At 39.1% G+C, this 21,210-nt stretch overlaps 1 protein-coding gene across 1 annotated transcript; it reads left to right on the top strand.

The window, feature by feature from the left end:
• The first annotated feature begins 5,773 nt into the window (after nucleotides 1-5,773).
• wnt3a (wingless-type MMTV integration site family, member 3A) lies at nucleotides 5,774-19,530 on the top strand. The gene is made up of 4 exons (XM_085805659.1): nucleotides 5,774-6,025; nucleotides 10,961-11,202; nucleotides 16,382-16,647; nucleotides 16,746-19,530. The coding sequence occupies exons 1-4, from the start codon at nucleotides 5,904-5,906 to the stop codon at nucleotides 17,223-17,225; spliced, it is 1,110 nt and encodes a 369-aa protein (XP_085661785.1). The 5' UTR covers nucleotides 5,774-5,903; the 3' UTR covers nucleotides 17,226-19,530.
• The last annotated feature ends 1,680 nt before the right edge of the window (nucleotides 19,531-21,210 follow it).

Genomic DNA, 21,210 nt, shown 5'->3' with positions numbered 1-21,210 from the left:
GACAAAATGAGACTTTACAGGCTACACGCTCTGACAGGCAGAATGATTTTAGGCCCTTGGGTGCATCTGTTTGCTTCACATGGACTCAGATATTAATTGAGAAAATTGCCGGATTAAAACCAAACTAGACACGTGTTCTACGTCTCATGGATTTTACTGTCTTTTCACCTCTTTTAACTAAACCTATTAAGTACTGGGTGCCTTTTTAAACTACATTTGGGTGGCTAAAAGTGTACTCAGTGGTGAACTGTAAACCCTCCAAAATCCATTTTTACTACCAGCGTATCTCAGAGACCAGTTGTTGGTCCTTTACAATTCTCTATCTAAATGCCACCTAAGGTCAAATATTTTTTTATTACATTAATATACAGTATGTACTTTTGTGATCTAATTCTATTTTGATTCATATTATTGCATAACATCTTTCATTTAAGGTCCAATAAATAAGAAGTCATATCAAAGGCTCAGAATGAGTCTCACTGCAGTAATGTTGGGTCACACTGAACAACGAACTTGAAACTTTTGATCATCAAACAAATTTTGCTATCCAGTATTGCTTTATATATTTCCTAAGTTTGACCTTATTTTTATTGGCTTTTTTAGTCATTTCATCAAACCAGCATCTGCTTTTGTTATGCTCCACTCCAATGTTATTTAAGATTTTCCTTTTCTTAACACTATTTTATATAGGCGTGTTCTGAGCTCAAACACAACAAATTTGACCTCAGAGACTGCCTGGGCAGTTTACATAAAGATTGGACGTTGTCTCCCATGATTTCTTATCAGTAGTCTTTTTACACCCTGTATTACCAAGAGGCGAGCAAGCAAGATAGGGACGTCAACGCCTGTGGTAATGCCCATCCTGAAGATAAAGTCAAGACTCTTTGCTTTGTTTCCCATGTCTGGAAACCAACGGACGAATACAAGAGGAAAGTGATGAGTTATTTCCAGGTGTGAGCCTGAGGGATGTGTTGCGACTTACTGAGGCACAACTTCTCTCCCTTTCTCCTTGAGAGATTATACCTCAAACAGAAGCCCTGCCTCTGTCGTCGCCCAGCAGGTGATTTTATTTCCAATGCTCATTTAAAGAAACAATTATGTTGCAGTTAGTAGCAACACAGCAGAAGAGTTACAATGGGCTGAATGATGAGGATCGGAGTAGATTCCCCATCAGTACAATCCATCACAGGTCAATTATGTATTGATATGAAATGTTATTACATGTCTGTTACTCAAAACATACAAGTAAGTCATTCACAACATTTCAGTTGCATTTTGCTAAAGAACACACACTAAGATGAGATAACATAATATGAGATATTTATATAATCAGTGCATTTATATAAGGTTTAATATTGCACATTGTTTTCATTAGATGTAGGACTGCACAAAAGCCAAACTATGATGAAAACGTTGTGTATTAGAAAAGAATATTGTAGGTAGGACTGATTTGTAATTTTAATTGACTTTGAAATACATTTCTATATAAATCTGTCTTTCCTGACAAAAAAAAAAATTGTATGGACCACATGGTTTTTTTTTTGTTTGTTTTTTTGACGTTGTCTATTACGAAGTTCAACAGTGACAATAGATATTATAATACCATTACAATGCTGACATCTAGTGGTGCTGTCACATTTGTACACAACACAGATGAGTTCTGTCGCTGCTTTCATCAAATTTCCATTGTGTATTTGTTGCAGCCTATTAAGACACTTGCATGCACAAATGAGCATTAACAGCTTCATGGGACATGAGGAAAATATTCATGGAAAACTGAGTGAAGTAATGAAAATGATTATTTCAATATTTGCGTATAGCATGATGTTAGTGTGGCTGTATTATGTCAAACAGAGGGAGTCTGACTGAGGCCTATGATGCAGAGCAATGACAAGACTCACTTGTCGGACATGACTTGGTGCTAACGGCATTTCGCTAAATGACATCATCATCACGGTGAGGTCACCATGGGCACACAGAGGAGCCATGCTGTCCATATGTTTGCTCAGAGGGAAAACCTGAATGGATGGACTCCAGAGACAGAGGCAGACTGGTGGGAAATGTGTTGGTGGACATGAAACGGACATAAAGTACTTTTCAATGAATTGCTCAATTCGACTAACTTTAACTTATTGAAAAGTACTTGCAGCTCATTGAGCTATTGTCACTTCCGTCCTTCCAGTTTCTTGCAGATGCTGCAAGATGAACAGGCATCATATTTTTCTCATGATTTGACCCCCCCGCTGACTTGGCCTCTGTGCAAGTGTTGACAGAGGCTTGGGGGAAAAAGGAGCTACTTAATGAATGATCTAACTTCTCACTTCATGCCTCCATAATCCAGATGACCCCCTCTGCAGCTGCACACGTGTCTTTTCCAAGAGGTCTGGTTATTTAGTTGGAATGTCTGAATTAGTCGACACCACTGATATTTACTTGATGACGATGATTATTATTAGAAATAGCAGTGGATTTATTGTTGTTTACAGTTTTTCTCAATTGCCAAGACACTTTAAAAACGTCCATCCTTTTCTCTAAACTTGTAAACACAAAACCCAATTTTCAAACTACATTCACAAAACCACCGACTCTTCCTGCAAAACCAAACTATTGCCTCAAAACAGTTCAAACAGTGCTCAAAACCTAACATTGTTGTCAGATCAGACTCTGAACACCACTGAACAGTCTTTACACACAACATAGAAAAAAGGAAAACAGAATGATCAGATCATAAAGCTGTAGAAATAATTTTCATTGTTCACAATAGGAAAATGCATTTTACAAAACAAAACACAAATCCGTTTAGCACTTATAGTAAAAAATAAAAATATAAACAAGAATCACATTACAACTACAAAAGTGCGTACAGTATCTATTGTACACTTAGTTTTTCTCAATTGTTTGCACATTTTCTGAAAGCATGCCTCATACTCTCAGAACTCTACACACAAATCAAAAAACACACACACAATGGGCAAAACCCCTCAATTCTCCTGCAAAATGAAACTTTACATTATTTTTTCTCAAAATGGTATTTTGTTTTCAAATGACACACACAAGCTATCATATCAATAGACATTTACAAGAACCAGTTGAACCACTGATGTGCTCAATGTAAAACACTGATGAATGGAAAACACTTCTTCATTCATCATAATGACTTAGGCCGTTACACTTACTACAGACAGTACATACGTGTGTTGTAAAATATTTTAGAATATTATTTTTATATTCAGAACACACAAATACACGGTAACAAACATATTTTATTTTTCCCACATAAACAATATAGTGTACATCCCAACCAACACAAAGTTGCACATACAGTGGTCTACATACAGAACAACAGAAAAATTTACTGTAAAATATTTTTACTACCACCACATCCAAGACATTTACCACATACAAGAGTGTTGAGTTGTAAATCTCATTTACAGTAAAAGCACAACACCATGGTGTTATCAGCAAAATGTACAAAATGTAGTAGGCTCCATATTATGCAGCTAAATTGGCCCTGTCAGATATTATTATTGGATTATCATTATTACCATTGCATCCAGCAGCATGTTGGATGGTCTTGGTGACTGAGTTAGCGGCTTTATGTATACTGATCTGCACCATATTTTGCTGCTGCTGCATCATATTTTATAAAGATATTATATAGTTTTCTATGACAAAAGATAAAATATTTCCTATTGGGATGTAGTGAAAATAAAGTTGATATTCTTGAGTAAAGAATCTGCAGATACACAAACACTGTACAGGAGAGTAAATGAAGGCCACACGCCTGTGGATGTGAAAGCACTGCAGTGTCTTCACCGCGTTGCAGTGCTCAGTTGTCTCACTAGATGGCGTCAACATCTTGTCTTCACGCTGTCTCCAAGGGCTTCAAGACGTCCATGTGATCCATGTTTTGTTTTCTCCAGGAGGGTCAGCGAAGTTTAGCACAGAAACACATTTTTGGATTTTAGGCGGCAATGACAGACTCGACTGAATAAACTTTGTGTGATTTCAGGACAGATCACAGTAGCCTGCATGCGAAAATCTGACTGAAAACAACGAAATTGTAAACAGAGGAACTGATACTTGCACAAAATTAGAGTTTTTATTTTTTATTTTTTTGAAGTGTGGCCATGGTGAATGAATATGAAAATCATAACTGAGCATACTCAGTTATGATTTTTATATTTGTCCCCCAAACAGATGACGATGTCCACAGTCCTCTCCAACGGTTTGTGAAAAAATAAATAGGATCAAAGAATAAAAAGAAAAATTATACAGTCAAATCTTGGATAGAAATTCGTTTCTGTTATAAAATCACAGAAGGCTCCAGTTGCCAAAAACACAGTTCATTGTGGGTTTATTAGGTTCAGTGCTGTCTGTTGATCACACCTTAAACATCTTGAAGTTAAAAACCTTGTAGAATTAATACTGTATATGTGTGTGTCTTTATTTGTCTCACTTTGCATCACAAATCTCTTTCCCTAGTGTAAACATTTTTATATTCAGTCCCTTCAAGCCAACATTATGGATACACTCTTGATTTATAGGCTATTACTATTTATCAGTATCAAATAAGAGTTAATATTAATATTTGATAGCTGGTAGACTGAACAATAAAATAAGCTGCCTTACTAAAAGAAATGGTTCAAATGAATTAAATGAATGAATCACTCGTGTTAAATTTAGAAAATGTCTTTGTGTTCCCTCCATACAACTTTATTAGTCACTGATGTTGCACAACTGGGACAAATTTCTTTTTTTTTATCTTCAGATAAGCATCAGTGCCTGTGAATGGAGAGACCGGTCCACCTCCTATTAGATCAGCTATCAACAGCCACTTGACATTGAGAAAGGGAAACAGACAGTCTGCCATTTAAAATCAGTGGTGCGGCCAATTTTAACGGATATTTTCGTTGGAATAAGAAGTCTGGCAGCCTGGCGTGGAGGCAGCTTTAAAGTTATAGGCTCTTCAGGCTGTGAGCACAGCCAGAGTGTGAGGTAACATTTGAAAAAAGAAAAAAACCTTTCTCTCTTAAATTAATAATGCATAATGCATAAAATGTGCCTTTTTTAAAACTATACCTCAGGATGCCTTTAATTTCTAACGACGAGAGTATTGATATCAATGTTTTGGGATTTTGAAACAAATTAAAAAAAAAAAAAGCACATTTAATGTTTTCACATAACAGCCAAAGATTTTAGTTTTTATATTCGACATATTAAAGAATAACAAAATGCAGTATATCACAAATCATTAGGGATTTAATATTGAAAAAAAAAGAAAAAAGAACTCTCATTCAATCCGCAGAGGAAAAAAAAACCTTCTGATTTTACATTCATGGCAAACAGGCGCAAATAAAAGACTGGAGACCTTCATAATGGTCTCAAGCAATTCACACATATTTATTTCTGCATTTTAGAAGCTTCAAGCCAGGGAGTGAAATCCGGACAGGTTGTTATAGCTACGCAATCCACAGGGGTTCCGATGTCTATTTAAAACCCCTCAGACCCTCCCTCTCTCTCCTTTAAACATTATATATCACACACACACTGCATGCTAATGCGACCAATTCTCAGTGAGCACTAAAACACATCTTAAAATTGTCTGAGTTCAAACTGCCTGACTAGGCAACAGAGGGAACATATCATCAGAATTCCCCCTTTGGCAATACCTGCTGATTGGGTCCTTAAAAAAAGCCAGGAGCTGCTTTTAACTTTTAATATTTGGATCCTGCCACGAGCAGACGCGACACAGAGACTGTCCCTCAGTGTTTCTGGGGGATAGGAATAAAAAATCCACCGGTGCAGACTCGGGTTTTTCCCTCTTTCTTTATCTCTTTCTTTTCTTTTTTTTTTTCTTTTTTTTTTTTTTTTGGCTCTGCAGTTCAAATCCCTGTGCGCGTATGAGCGCGCATGTAGGCATTCTGCTGGAGATGTTTTGCGAAACTTTAAGGATGATATACCTTGGATGTTTCCTGTCGCTCTGTGGGCTCACGCATGTCATGGCAAGTTATCCCATCTGGTGGTAAGTTTTTATTTTCATTATATCCTGGGCACTTTTTTTTCTGAATGTTGAGAAGCTTCTGTGTGTCAGCTCGAGCGGGTTTAGTTGTATTTTGGTTTCTGACAGCAGCGGAGCATTTCGGTGAAGCTGTTCCAGCTTTGATTTCGAGACGCCTGGCGTGTGTGTGTGTGTGTGTGTGTGTGTGTGTGTGTGTGTGTGTGTGTGTGTGTGTGTGTGTGTGTGTGTGTGTGTGTGTGTGTGTGTGTGTGTGTGTGTGTGTGTGTGTGTGTGTGTGTGTTTGTGTGTGAGTGTGTGTTAACTGACTGAATTGAGGAGGGGAAATACGTGAGCTATTGACGTATTTCTTTTTCTTTTTTTCCTTCAAACTCTTGTAAAGATTCCAGCTGCAGACAGTCCACAACTAATGGCGAAAAGCACATCATTTCTAAAAGTCACCATCTGTTATGCTTTTTTATTTAAAATCTGAGCAGCATTTGCTGCAGGAACAATAAGTGCAATTTTCATATTCAGAGCAGTGCAGCAGGTGTAAAGTTTGTGTGTTTACAAGTATTGCGTGTGCACGCTGGTCCAAGCGTGTGTGTAGGATGGGAGGGGAGGTCGATGTGGCACAGAACATAGATGAAATATAAAAATATATAAATATTTCAGTTTATTATCGTTTGTGCGTGAGATGTTTTATCATGGAGCTAACTATAATGTGTCCTTCGTGTCAGGTAAATTATTAATGGAGGATGGTCAGTGCAACATCTGAATTGGAATAATTACATTTTTCTTCTCTTGGGACACTTCCTTCATTTCCTTGACTCAAGGCAATATAGACAGTAACCAAATTTAGTTTGAAAAGCAGTAGCCTATGTATTGTCATATCTCAGTTCAACACTTTTTTTTTCTTCAACATTTTCTTCAGTTTTCTTTCCAAATAGTGTCAGAAATTAAAGTCCCTTATCACATTGCATTTCACACTGAGAAAAGGGCTGTCACTACATGTTGTGCACTAATCAGCTTTGTCAATAAAAGTCCTATTTAGGAAATTAAGGACATGTCAAATATTGTCACAATTCATGGACATTTCCTGTTTCTGGCAAATAAGCTGTCACATCTTGTTTGGTCTGGTTTTACAATGTTGAAGGTTGATCACATTGATCACAAATGCCTTTATAGTAGTAAACTAATACACAGTGCCTATATTTCAATAAATCATTCACCATTTGGTGTTGCTTAGATATTGGGTTGTATCCTAATCTGCTCCTCTTAATGGGTCCCCTGGTGGTATTACTGATTTGAAACTAATTACATGCTCAGCTGGAAGGAAATCCTGATGTAACAGCAGGTCCTCTGGACTGAGAGATCCAAAAAAAACAAAACAACAACAGACAAATGAGAAGACTCTTGGTTCTAAGAGTCAGTGTGTTTACGCTCAACGTTAGCTCTTGTCCAGCCTACTTGATCTTCAGTATATAATATATATATTTAATAGGCTGATATGAGCATGCTTTTTGTTGGATGCAAGTACAAGTTCAATTTCAATCAGTTCACATCCATGACAGGTTTTTTTCATTTCTTTTTTTGTGCAGCCTGTTATGAATGGCACAATAGGAGAGAGGTTTCCATTCTGTCATAACAGAAACCCTGCAGCAACTCGAGACCTAAGTTATGTGTTGATGGTTTGATTTTGGCGGGTGGGTCAGGTCATTGATTGAAGTGTGCCAAGTAAACATGAGAAGAAAACCTTTGCTGTGTCATTTATACCAATACAAACGATCTTTCACTGCTCAAGTAGCACATGAAGTCACCTTTAAGCTCTGAGTAATACTGAAGTGGGTTTTTTTTTTCGTTTTTTTGCAAGACTTCTGATGTCTCATGGCAACTCATCCCAAGTCAAATAACGCTGTTCCTTTTGGATTGCACTCAATGTGCCTGCATTGTCGCTCCATTTGCAAACAGCGTGTCATCAATCTGAGAGCTATCGTTTAAGTGAAAAGTAAATGAGTGGATGTTTTGCTGACAGAAGCTGCTGAACTTGGCTCCAAGTGGCCACAGGAGCTGCATCACACTCTGTGGGGATACGGATCGGCACCAAGACAGGTTCATGTCTGTCTCTTCTCGACCTGCCATGACATAGCCTGGCTGCAGACGCCACCCTACCACCCCCTTCCCTAGTCCACCCCACCTTAGAAGATAAATACCTGGAGGTGAAAGCTTGCCGCACATTCCTTTTCCCAAACATATTCTCTTGATGTCAAAGTCGGCTCCAAGGCCCCAGGGCCCACAAGTAAAGTGGTAATTCTAAGGTACCCTGCTTGGGCTTGCTGAAATATGCATTAAACCTGTGCTGGATACACTTAGATGAGAGGGGGAAAGTCTGAACAGAAACAAAAAAAAAAATGAATGTGATATATGTTTTTGCTTAAGTATTTATTTGTAACAGTTTAACTAAAGTGCTCATTTGACAACACAAATGCTCTGATTCCTTTCCAATTACACTGAACATCAGTTTCTCTGGAGGGGCAGCTTGTCTGAGGAGACATGAGGATTTTGGCCGCACTAGATACCTAAAATCCAAACACATAACACACAAGAAATACAAGTGGTGAACATTTATTGCAATTGTTTGCAAATGCTCCTTTAAAAAAAATCATAAATCATCCCTGGTGGAACATGCCCTACCTCTCCTCTTGGGCCATTTCCTAACACAGGAAGAGGTGGTATGGATTACTCAGCCCCACTGAGACAGACACAGAGACATGCATGATTGGAGCGACCAAAGCACATTGACTCATCATGATGGTTTTGTGTGATTCGTTTCAGGATGACCTGGCAGCAGTGCACGCAAGTAAGGTGCAGTCCTGACGTGGCACATAAAAGACTCTGACCAGGAGTAACCTCCGGTGACAAAACCCAGGGTTTTTTCACATGTTTGTGCATCAGTAAGAGCTGGTTGCTGCTGCTGCCACTGAGATGCATTTGAACTTTTGCTAAATCAAAGGATGATGGAAAAGTCAGAGATGCCACGTTTTTATCTTCTGCAGAGCAAAGACAAAGCAGAGAAAGTTCAAGACTAGAATAATAAGTCAACACTGCTTATAAAAAACATGATGATGAACCCCTGATCAGCTGTTGCACATGGCACATCTGTCCTGTTTGTTGTACGGATTTGAGGTAGTTTATGATGTGGACTCAGGTTTCGACTGGGAATTATGAGCTTCAGGATGTATGGACTGACAAGGGCCAAAGAGAGGTCAATTTGCAACGTGAGTGCTCGTTTATTGGTGGATGCTGCAGACAAACTGCAGACAATATGTGATTTACTTTGAAGTAACTTTCAACTTGCCACTGCTGGCTCACTAGACGTGTCATTTATGATTAACTAGAGAAGACTTTTCCGTAGAAATTAGGCAAGAAGTTCTGTTCAATCCGGCGTGACACATAGCTCTGACATTCGCTTGGGGATACGAAAGTATAGTTCACTTACAAGTTCAGCTGATGGCTCAGACACACACACACACACACCTTGACACCTGACAGACAACATTAAAGTGCAATCTTAAAAAGAAATCAGCCTTTGAATTTCAGGACATAATTGAGGTATTCAAGGTCAGCATGGATTGGATACCATAAGAAGATGTTAGCCAGGGGTCGTTTTGCTGAGGAGATCTTTTCTTGCATTGTGAGCTTTTAAAGACAGCATGCCTGAGGCTAGTGTCAGGAGTTTTGGTAATCCTGTTGTGATCAGTGATTAGTCTTGGAACAACAGCGAACAGGTCAACAGATAGTGAGCTAAATGAGTAGCAAAAGACTGAGCCCCTCCTCCTGGCTCCGACTTCGCACAAAAGCTACAGTAACTGTTATCAAGCCCAGATCACTCAAGGGCAGATCATCAGACTACTGCTGCCAGTGTTCCTTCTTTATTAGACAAGTGATGTGAAATGAGGACTTGTCTGGATTGCCAACAAGCTACTTTGTAGCTACTCTGCAGGGCATTTGCCAAACATAATAGGAACCGTGCTATTAAATAATCACTTTGTCAAAATATTGATTTTGGTGACATTTCAATGAAAACTGAGCAGATCAGGTCAGCAGGTCATAGAATTACACAACAATCTGGGTTACTTTTATCTGAACTACAACTACAACATCTTTTAGATAGATAGATAGATAGATAGATAGATAGATAGATAGATAGATAGATAGATAGATAGATAGATAGATAGATAGATAGATAGATAGATAGATAGATAGATAGATAGATAGATAGATAGATAGATAGATAATAGATAGATAGATAGATAGATAGATAGATACTAACTGCGATTAATAGTTAGTAAAAGTCCTAATTGAGAGAAGACAGAATATGAAGACAGAGAAAAACAGAGAGAAAGCAATAAAGGCAGTGAGACAGAGAGATGTAATCAGTGAACCAAGTTTGCACTTGTTGTACCTTCCTCAAAGGAAAAGGGGGGTTGGGTTCAGTGTAACACTTAATACACTCTCTGAAGTTTCAGTGTAGGGTTTGCACTCTTATTACCCTAAGCTGAAGGCCTGTTAAGTGTGCGGACAGTTAATAACAAGGTGTAGTTTTCCAAGTTGTCAGCTTAAGGTCTATGAAGACCTCTAGATGCATCGTGGACTTTCATCTCAGACAGAAACATTGCCTGCTTCTGAGGCAGCAGGGCTGCAATTTCAATACACACAAAGGCCAGGTGTCTGCAGAAAGGGTAGTTGAAGGGATAAAGGATGGACGCCTAATGGTAGCATCTGATACAGTAAATAAACACACACAATCAAAAATACACAGACGTAAAATTACCATGCACCTCAGAGGGGAAATAAGTCTTTACTGTAACTTCACTGGTGGTAGAGCAATAGATAAAGATAGCAAGGTAGGATGCAATCATGAAAAAAAGCACTGACGTTCTGACTTCCCCTCTCCTGCAGGTCACTAGCAGTGGGCCACCACTACTCATCACTGGGTACTCAACCCATTCTGTGTGGCAGCATCCCAGGTCTGGTGCCCAAACAGCTGCGTTTCTGCCGGAACTACGTTGAAATCATGCCCAGCGTGGCCGAGGGGGTGAAGATTGGCATCCAGGAGTGCCAGCACCAGTTCAGAGGCCGACGCTGGAACTGCACCACCATCAATGACAATCTGGCCATTTTTGGGCCAGTGTTAGACAAAGGTACAAACACCAGCAAATAACTGTATACAGTAATTATGTGGCACACATGAGAGCTCTTTTCCTGCTTTATCTCTGTTATGGAAATAACCTTGTCAGTGAGCGTCAGCCCCATGACCAGGTAGTTTCAAGCCTCACCACAAAACCTCTAGTGTTGTGATTTGTCACTGTCACCAAAGTGTGTTTCTATGTCCCTGGTTGATATACCCCTCCTACTTTCTTAGAAGCTCTTAAGTCTTCAAAACAGCTAAAAAATGAAAGTCGCTTATTGTATATTTGTGCTGATTAACTTTTCCATTAACAATCCAGTGTTGTCTGTGTCTTGCAGAAGCAAAGCTGCATTCCCTGGATGCATCATTTATTATGCTCATTTGAATCCTTGTTTAAATAGACTTTGGAGGGAACAGGCTCTGAGCAGACTATGCATGAAATAATGTACACAATTAAGAAGAGTGAGTTATGTCTTGTTGGAGTTTTCTTTAGGAGGAAATCCCCTGTGATCATCCTTATGTACTTCCCCCTGAAGCACCCTATGCAAGATTTTAGCTGAGATTCAGAGCTTTCCAAAATGTATTTTCCCATTAGATTTTCTGACGATGCATTACAATTTCCAGGTCCATGTAAGTTAAGGCTACAGAACACCCCACAGTACATTAATTATAATGATATTTCCAGCTTTTGTCATACATTGGAATGGTTGCAGAACATAGAGGTTGAGGGTCGGGGTCTAAACCTGTCACCTACTTTGTAGAAGACTGATTTAAACAGGGGGGCGGGGGCTGGAGGTTAGTTGGGGCAATTGCTTTTAATAAACTCCTAAACCAGTTTAGAGAAGAGGCTAGGTGGCTAACGATGGGGGTTCTCAATCTGAGCCCCTTTGTGGTGCAAAATGCCACCACATCACTCCCATTGCTTCCCCTCCCAGGCCTAAATTGCAGGGGTAGTGAGTGGAAAGAGGAGGCAGCTACTGGGCTTTAGTAAATCATTTTGATTGGATTAAGGTCACTGAGGCCCTTAATAATGTGAGAGGTCAAAGTGGCTGGATTAAGTGCCTTTGTCAGAGGCCAAGGAGAGTGACTCAGGGGCACACAGGCCTTTGATAGGGCTTAGTAGGAGAGGGCTTCCATTTCATTGGATTTGATTGATGTTGGTGTTTGTCTGTGCAACGGGGCCATTGTCCTCACTGGTGTCTGTTTGTCTGCGATTCAGACTGTTGTGTGTCGGTTTCCTCCTGCCTTTTTTGGGGGGTTAAGCTGAAAGGAAGAGTAGGCGCCTTTATTGGCTTCATAAGCTTAGTTCCTATCAGTTAGCCCATCACTGCCCATGTCCCCCTCACCTTAACCGAGGGCATCGGTTTGTTTTACATAGGTGGATGAAGCCAAGTACTGGAAGAATAGAAAACATCAATTTAAGGATAGAAGACAATCCTGTGGATTGAGATGAGGCTACAGTAAAAAGAACAGTTTTACAGTTCTGTTTGTGGAAATGCTTTAATCATTTATACAACCTCCTTTCAAATACATGTCCATAAACATGCTCATGCCAGATGTGGCCATAAACAGACGTGACCACAAACAAAGATTCACCCACCTAAATGCACACTCTCATAGTCATACCTGACATTATGAGCCAAAGTGTTTAGTTACTTCTGTCTGTAAAATGGACGTATTCCTTCTCCTGTGCATGTTCATGCTCCCTTACACATGTTCAGATCCTCTATGTTTCTCTCTCACTCCACACCCCAAATCATGAGCCCTACCTCTAGGCTATGTCTGCGTCAGCACTCATTAATTTACATTAACTAAAGTGTCAAAACATGCTCTGCTGGAATCTGCCTGTGATGAAAGGTAATAGAAAGCTGCACAGGTGTTTGTAGTCCACAGAGCCGATCCCAAAGCTGTTTCGGCATTCTTGGAATTTACAGAACACCTACCTACTATATGGGTATAATCAGTCTTCAGTTTACAAGTCATATGATAGAATTATTAAGGGCAACATTGCTATAAAAAGTGGACATCCATAATTTCACAGGTGTTACCACCCATGCAGGTTTGGACATGTACCGTCACTATTCTATTTGAAACCATTTAACTAAAATGAGGGTCACAGGAAACAACCATTATGTAATCTGTAAAGCATGTGGAGGAAACTGCTAATTTTAATACTGTAGTAGGTCTGGCTTCCCTTTAGGTGCTTCTGCTTTGACCAAATTCTCTATAGCAGGAAATCCATGTAATAGATCAACCTTAATCATAAGGTCCCATCTGAACAAACTGGGAAAAGGTCAGGGGATGTGGGTTACGACCTACGACCTGAGGATGAGAAAGTGTAACTATTTAGGATGAGCTAAGAGGTCTCTGCTTTTCAAGAGACGTATGTCTCTCCATGCTGGGGGAGGGAAACTAGCACACCAGTATATCATTAACTCTGGGCAAGAAAGAAAGAAGGGGTGTGGTAAATGGAGTTGATGGGGGGACCTTAGCCCCACTCCCTGCTGGGCACTGCTCAGAGCACAATATCTTCGCAACCATGAGATTAAGCAGGAGAAAAAGTGCTTTTCCCCATTCACACGCCCTTTAGATTGTTTTATTAAACCATTTGAATAGGGATTTCCCCGTCTGCCGACAAGCGGGGTCCAGCCAATGCATAGTTCTCTGTTGCTATGACTTAACTTGGTCCCCACTAATCACTGGCCAGGGCAAATTTCATATAAAATATCTGGGGCCTTTGTGGGACTAACACAGCGTGACAGTGGCAGCACAATAGGGGATTCAACCCCCCAGCAGGTTGTAGGGACCACTTGGCCTGCCAGGATCTGGAAAGGTTTGGTGGAAGAGTATTGTTGTATTGAGGAAAAGTGTCCAGAAATACCATAAATTGGTCTTAAATGTAAGAAAAGGACTGGAACTAATGGAAGAGCTGGTGTTTCCAGGTGAAGTATGTTGTAGGTTAGAGGTTCTAGGTGTATTTAACCCCAAACTGTAAAACCATGTCATGTGAAGGATCTGATGATAGGTAATATAGTTGCATGCAGTAGTTATTTAATAATGTACAGTGTATGTACCACACACCTGGTTAAAAGTAGGCCCTGGTCCTGGACTAGATTCACAATATGGTGCGTAGGTAGATTTAGAGAAAACTCAAATGTTTAGTGTTCTGCATTATGTTTTCATCTTTAGTAAACATGGAAAAAAAGGAGAGTATCTGCACACTTCGATCAGATGGAAGTGTGCAAATATTACATACTGACATGCATCTGATCCAAGTGTGCAAGTATTACATACTGAAACTGCAAGTATTACATACTGAAACTTGCATGTGATCCAGGTGTGCAGATACTCTCCTTTTTTGTACACTTATTTATGGTTTTCTGGCACCTTGGCATACGTTGGTCGTGAGTGCAGTGATTTACTCCAAGTAAACATATAGAAAAAATTATTTCAAAACTAAAACTTTGCAGATTCAAGGTAAAAGTTTCTGTAATGCCACTCAAAAACAGAGAGACAATAGGAAATATTTAATTTGCCCTTTTCATGTCTTATTTTTCCATGTTTATTTCTCCTCACCTACACTCTGCAGCACCACTCATTTGCAATGGTGTTCAACAAGGTTCTATTGTAGGCCCACCTTTCTTTATATTTTCCATCAACTTCATAAATGATCAACATTTGGTGACACTATGTTGATGATGCAGTCTTGTATATCACAGAAGAATCTAAATAAACACCCAAATCCTGGGTCAAATGGTCAAATAGGATTATATGCAGGGGAAACACCTTAATACAATAGGAAATATATTTACATAACCCCTTATCAGTACCTGAAATGGAATTCATTCTACAAATACCTTGACATATTAGATTGATGTAGTGCTAACACCTCAGAAATTCACGTCAACTCACTCATAGCTCACAAATTTAAAACATGAAGGTCATACTTGGTTGGTTGTAGATGATGCATGGTATTATGTAATTAATCACTCAAGACATTTTCTTCCTGCTGTGACTAAATCCTATGGCTTTCAGGGTTTTTTCAGGATTCTAAAAATAATACTATATCCAAGTGAAATGACCTGTGGTGGTTGCAATAAGGAAGGAGCACTGAGGATCATATTTACCATTAGTGTAAACACTGGTAACTTGGTGCATATGCAGTGGTGGTATGAAGTGGGTGGTGGAGGATGCCAGTAGACCTTTTCTCTTGCATCATTGTTTCTAATGCCCTTTAGTCCTCAAACTGGTTGGAACCTGCTGTAAGGGAGGTGCTCCTACTCCCTTTAGCTTTATACTCCTCCCTTCTTTCTTTTCTTTCTTTCCCTCTGTCGTTCCAGTTTTTTTTTTTAGACAGAAACATGCACATGCACCACTTCTTTCTTTCTGTCCCCCACACACATTCATGCACCCTCCCAAACTATTGATCTTAAACCATCTCTGTTTATCTCTTGACTCCCTTTCATATTGTTCATTGTTTCATGTTTACCCCCGGTGTTTCCACTTTCTTGATCTTATTCTCTCTGGCTCTTATGACTGTGCAAGACCATACAAGTACATATATTCCAAGCAACCTTCCTGCCATAATGAGTCCTGTTAAAACAGGGAATGCCGAAGCATTCAGTATCCTTCCTTCTCTTGCAGTTGTTCAGGATTTCATATCTGGTTACTACAGCCCCATCTCTGTGTTGTAACTGTGACTTGTCCCCTGAGTGTGAATCCATTTCCTTACCTTTCAAAAGCTTAATTGAGTCTCTTAATTATAGCCCTGTCAAACACGTCTCTTCCTCTCATCTCTCTGGAAGATCCTGATCCCTCTGAGTCATCAGTTAGCTATGTCAGACAGAGACATAGAGGCCTTTCGGGTCTTATTCATAGACAGGACGATTGATGTCTGGGCTGAATGAACACACGCACTGGTACACCTTGGTAGATACAACCTAAATAATGTATTCAACCAGGACTCATTACTCACACCATAGTAGGCTATGTATAGTTGTGTTGTTGTAAAATACTTGCTTATGTACCACCACCTGTTTTATATACTATACATATTAACAGGTGGTGACCCACATTCTGCAAGAATTTCTATAAATTTGATCACAAAAATACTCATTATCATCAATGACATTTCTTTTCCTATGTTTGTTTGTATGAAAGTGCATTTTTCAAATAATATTTTCTCTTTTCAGCCACTCGAGAGTCAGCATTTGTTCATGCCATTGCCTCGGCGGGAGTGGCATTTGCAGTGACCCGTGCCTGCGCTGAGGGCTCCGCCACCATCTGCGGGTGTGACACACGCCACAAGGGCCCCCCTGGTGAGGGATGGAAGTGGGGCGGCTGTAGCGAGGACGTGGAGTTTGGGAGCATGGTGTCACGGGAGTTTGCTGATGCGAGGGAGAATCGCCCTGATGCACGCTCAGCCATGAACCGCCATAACAACGAGGCAGGACGATTGGTTAGTTTACGAAAGCTCATCTCTGATCGTGTAATGACAATGTCTAATTTCAGATGTTGAATGAATTGACAAATGTTTTTATTTTCCTTTATCCATAGTCCCTCAACGACAACATGTTCCTGAAGTGTAAGTGCCACGGTCTTTCGGGGAGCTGTGAGGTCAAGACGTGCTGGTGGTCTCAGCCTGACTTCCGAGTTATTGGTGACTACATGAAGGATAAGTATGACAGCGCATCTGAGATGGTAGTGGAGAAACATAAGGAGTCCCGAGGATGGGTGGAGACACTGAGACCCAAGTACAACTATTTCAAACCCCCCACAGAGCGCGACCTAGTTTATTATGAAAGCTCACCTAACTTCTGTGACCCTAATCCTGAGACCGGCTCCTTTGGCACTCGCGATCGCATCTGCAACCTAACGTCCCACGGCATCGATGGATGCGACCTTCTGTGCTGTGGAAGAGGTCACAACACCCGGACTGAGAAGCGGAAGGAGAAGTGCCACTGCATTTTCCACTGGTGCTGCTACGTCAGCTGCCAGGAGTGTGTGAGAGTCTACGACGTGCACACCTGCAAATAGTGATGCCTGGTTCTCGTCTTAAGTCCTAAGTCTTAAATTTAAACAGGCAGAAGAACAAATACAGGAACTTAAAGACATGAGGAGCTGTAAACTAGTCTGACCTGCCTATGGACTCCAGTGGCAGACCTAATGGCCTCGTGTTTAGAGCTGTGATGCTAAGAAGAGCCAGTCTCTGTCTTAATCAACTGGAACAGTTGAGAAGATGTTGACATGACGAAGCATCACCCGTATGAACTGTTATGGTGGTGATGATGACAGCAATGTTGATATCTATAGCATTGACGAAAAGAGTTTTCATGTACTGTTGTAGGAAGGGAGAACTGTCGGCTAAATGACAAACACCATATTGGTGATCTTTTTTTTTCTGTGTTCTGAGTAGTTACTTTCGTTGAGAATAGTACAGCACTGCCAATGCTTTCAAGTCTGTGGGGCAAACAATGAAAATGTCACATTTTCTTTAATGTTAAATAATCACTCCTTTTTGCCACAAAAGTGACAACATGTATGAGCAATTTACACAATTCAACACTCAACAGCATGCATTCTCCTCCTCAACATTATTAGTATGTATGTGTATATCTGAGAACTAACATTATCATTGTGTGGATGAGTATTTGTTTTATAGTGCTAATATGTTTCTGATGTTTTGGTAAGAATGCACTTGCACCTGAGTGAATGTAGTTATTACTGCTGTGATGTGTTTACATGTTCACAAATTCTTTAAGCTAACAAGTTAATATCTGGTTTAAATTACTAATTTTACCTGAGAGTAGACATGAGCCACATCCAACGCACATCGGCAAATCAAGAAATTACACAGTCGGCACATTTCATGAAACACCTGGTGAACACTGGAAGCTTTTTTCTTAAGAGCAACAACGCTTTGAATGACCAAAGACAAGAAAAGAAACAGCCCATTAGTCAGCGATGGTGAGATAGCTGTAAATGAATCTGAGAGGTCAGCACTTGTGTCCTGTTGAGAAATATGAAGCATGTTCTCTTTGTTTTTATCAGTATTAGCATTGTCTCATGTGACTGGGTGTGGGGAAAACTGTTATTTATACTATAAAAGGGATATTCCAACCTTTTTTTAAAATTTTGGTTTCATTTACACAAATATAGAACTCTTTTATTTGATATTTGATCAGATAGAAGTTAATTCTGTTGCTTCCACAAAAGGCAAATAAACCGCAAACCAAGCTGTATCATATAAGCTCTGAACTATTTGCAGGTGCAGTAAAATAATGACCAAAACCTGTGCATGTGATGATTCTCAGCTGTGGCTTATTGTTCCCCAAACTAAACAACAAGCAGCATCACTGAAACTATCAAGACTTCCCTTACTTTAATGCTGCTAAGTAAAGTTAATATGTGCGTGTGTGTTTAGGTCCTTACATACAGTTTGTCTTTGTCTCTCTGTGTCATATTTTTATTCTTGCATGTACTGATTCTTTCTGTGAAAGAAATATATTATATATAGTTTTGAAAAAATGTGAAGTTGTGACTAATTCTTAGATACAGTAATTCCCATTTAACCAAATAGACCAAAATAGAGTTTATGTTATTTTAGTTGTCTGTGGATTATGTAGCTGTGCCAAACATCAGGGCAAAACTGATTCATGTTTCTCTCCCGTAATTTGAGAAGATGAAATACAACACAGTGTTTTATTTATTTGGAAAGTGAAAAACTACTGAAAGAGACAAAAACTTTTAACACATGGCATCACCATTTCACTGATAGCCTCGACGTTAGAGAGCTGTGGAAAGTCACTGTCACAGGCGATGTAATGCTGCGTCTCAGGCGTGTATGGTTTTCAGTCTGTAATCAAAATTGTCCACTGATTATAACTTTACACCATGACTGGAGGTAACTAATGAACAGCCATAACCAGTTTCACTTTTAAGTCATTCTTTAATGAACTACACAGCAACCACTGTCAGTACAAGAGCTGTTACCTTGCTGTACACTTGTTTGATCGCTTGTCTGGACAATTTGCTTATGTTCTAATTTTTTGTTAAGTCTTAAAATCCAAAGTTTTGTACAAAATAGTTTTTGCGTTTTTATGGGTTTCTAAAAGTGGATGTTTTTTTATAATTATTTATTTCATGCTATGTACATATTAGTAAGTAAAAATATATATTTGCAGAAAATACTTTTTTTAAACAGTGTTTTGACTTGTAACACTGTAGCCTTTTTACCTCATATCTGTTTTTCCACTGACTCCACACAGGTATCGTTTGTCCTGCTGCCTGTCATAGATTTCTAAAGTTAACTCTTTAACACCAAAATAAAACAACATAAACAACCAAACTGTTGTGCTGTTGTGTGTGACTGAATTTCACTTGTAATTAAATGTCTTGTTGACTCCTGTGAATCGTGACTGCCAACAAATAAGTGCAACTGACTTATGTGAGGAAGAGGTTTTCAAACATGCAAAATTCAGTGCATAAAAATATCACTTGAATGTGAAGCAGATATCACAGTGTGAAATAGGTTAGTAACATTATCCCGGGTCTTCAGCCACCATGTGCTGTGGAAAATGAAGCCTTGATAATGAGTTCAGTTTGAAAGTTTGTAAATCACTAATTGATTGATAGGCCTATTGATATTTTAAAAAGTCATACTAACTGGTGTTTTCCCAAATGGGTTACGCTGTTATTTCATGCTGTTTCATGCTCAGAGCAAGGTTAGGACAGACTCACATAGGTGATGATAGGGAGACCCAAAAGATGATATGTTCAGTAGCACCATACTTGGTATAACTGTAATAATAAATGATAACAATAGAAGTGCTTGCCATGCCTCTCCTGTAAATTTGTGTGCATCAAATATTTTCTTGATTAGTTTCAGATCTCTGATGCAACAGATTTTAAATCTGATTTTATGGCATCGCTAATCTATTCCAAATTGTATATCTCATTAATGCAGCTTTAATAATTTCCAAAGATGTATTGTTTTTTTCATAAGTCTTTCTATTTGTCAGTAGGATTATGCAAAAGGAGACAAAAACTTATAACACATGAACCAACTTACACTAAATTTGGTGGAGGATGGGGGCATGGGCCAAAGAGGAACTTGTTGAATTTTGGGGCAGAAACTGATGATTTACTGTCTTTTTTTTATTGTCTAGTGTATGTTGTCTTATACTGTACTTCTACTTTATACTTTGGTTTGCCACTAACAACCTGTAAGAGAGTGAGAGATAAACAAGTTCTTGTTGTACCCCCCCCTACAAATAGATGATTTTAAATTAAAGGGGCATGAAGTGGAGAATTCGCCTCAAACAGGTGGTACAAAAGTCTACAGTGAAATATCTCTCCAATACATCTTACAATATTATTGTTTGCAGCCCTCTTCCTTGCAATCATGCTGAAACTGCAACCAGGACTTAACCATCATAACAAAGGCACTATTACTGTCTACCACAGATAATGCTGATGCTTTGATGCATTGTTTTCTAAGCCCATAATGAAAAAACAAATCACATACATCACATCGCATCACATACTTAGAGTTTGGATGGGCTGTCAGTGAGGAACACCAATGGATTCAGGTCATAATGTCCAAACATGGGCTATGGATTTGGCATAGTGAGAAAGAAGGGGGAAAAAATACGGCTGGACTAATAATTTGATTCCTTTGAGAGACTGCAGTACGGTGGCCTGGAGGTGCAAATCAACATTACAAAACATAAAACACTTTTACAAATTCTGAAACAAATTTACATTTCAGAAAACAAAACTACAAGTCTTAAAACAAAGTTACATTTCAGAAAACAAATTTACATTTCAGAAAACAAAATTACATTTTAGAAAACAAAATTACATCTCAGAAAACACATTTACAAGTTGCAAAACAAAATTACAATTCAGAAAACAAATTTACAAGATGCAAAACAAAATTACATTTCAGAAAAAAAAATTACAAGTTGTAAAACAAAATTACATTTCAGAAAACAAATTTACAAATTGCAAAACAAATTTA

Source organism: Trachurus japonicus, chromosome 17 (assembly GCF_045865225.1).
Source record: "Trachurus japonicus isolate A0001 chromosome 17, Traja_1.0".
In the NCBI taxonomy this organism is placed as follows: domain Eukaryota; kingdom Metazoa; phylum Chordata; class Actinopteri; order Carangiformes; family Carangidae; genus Trachurus; species Trachurus japonicus.
The sequence above is the reverse complement of the archived record's forward strand: the minus strand, read 5'-3'. Positions and strand labels throughout refer to the sequence as shown.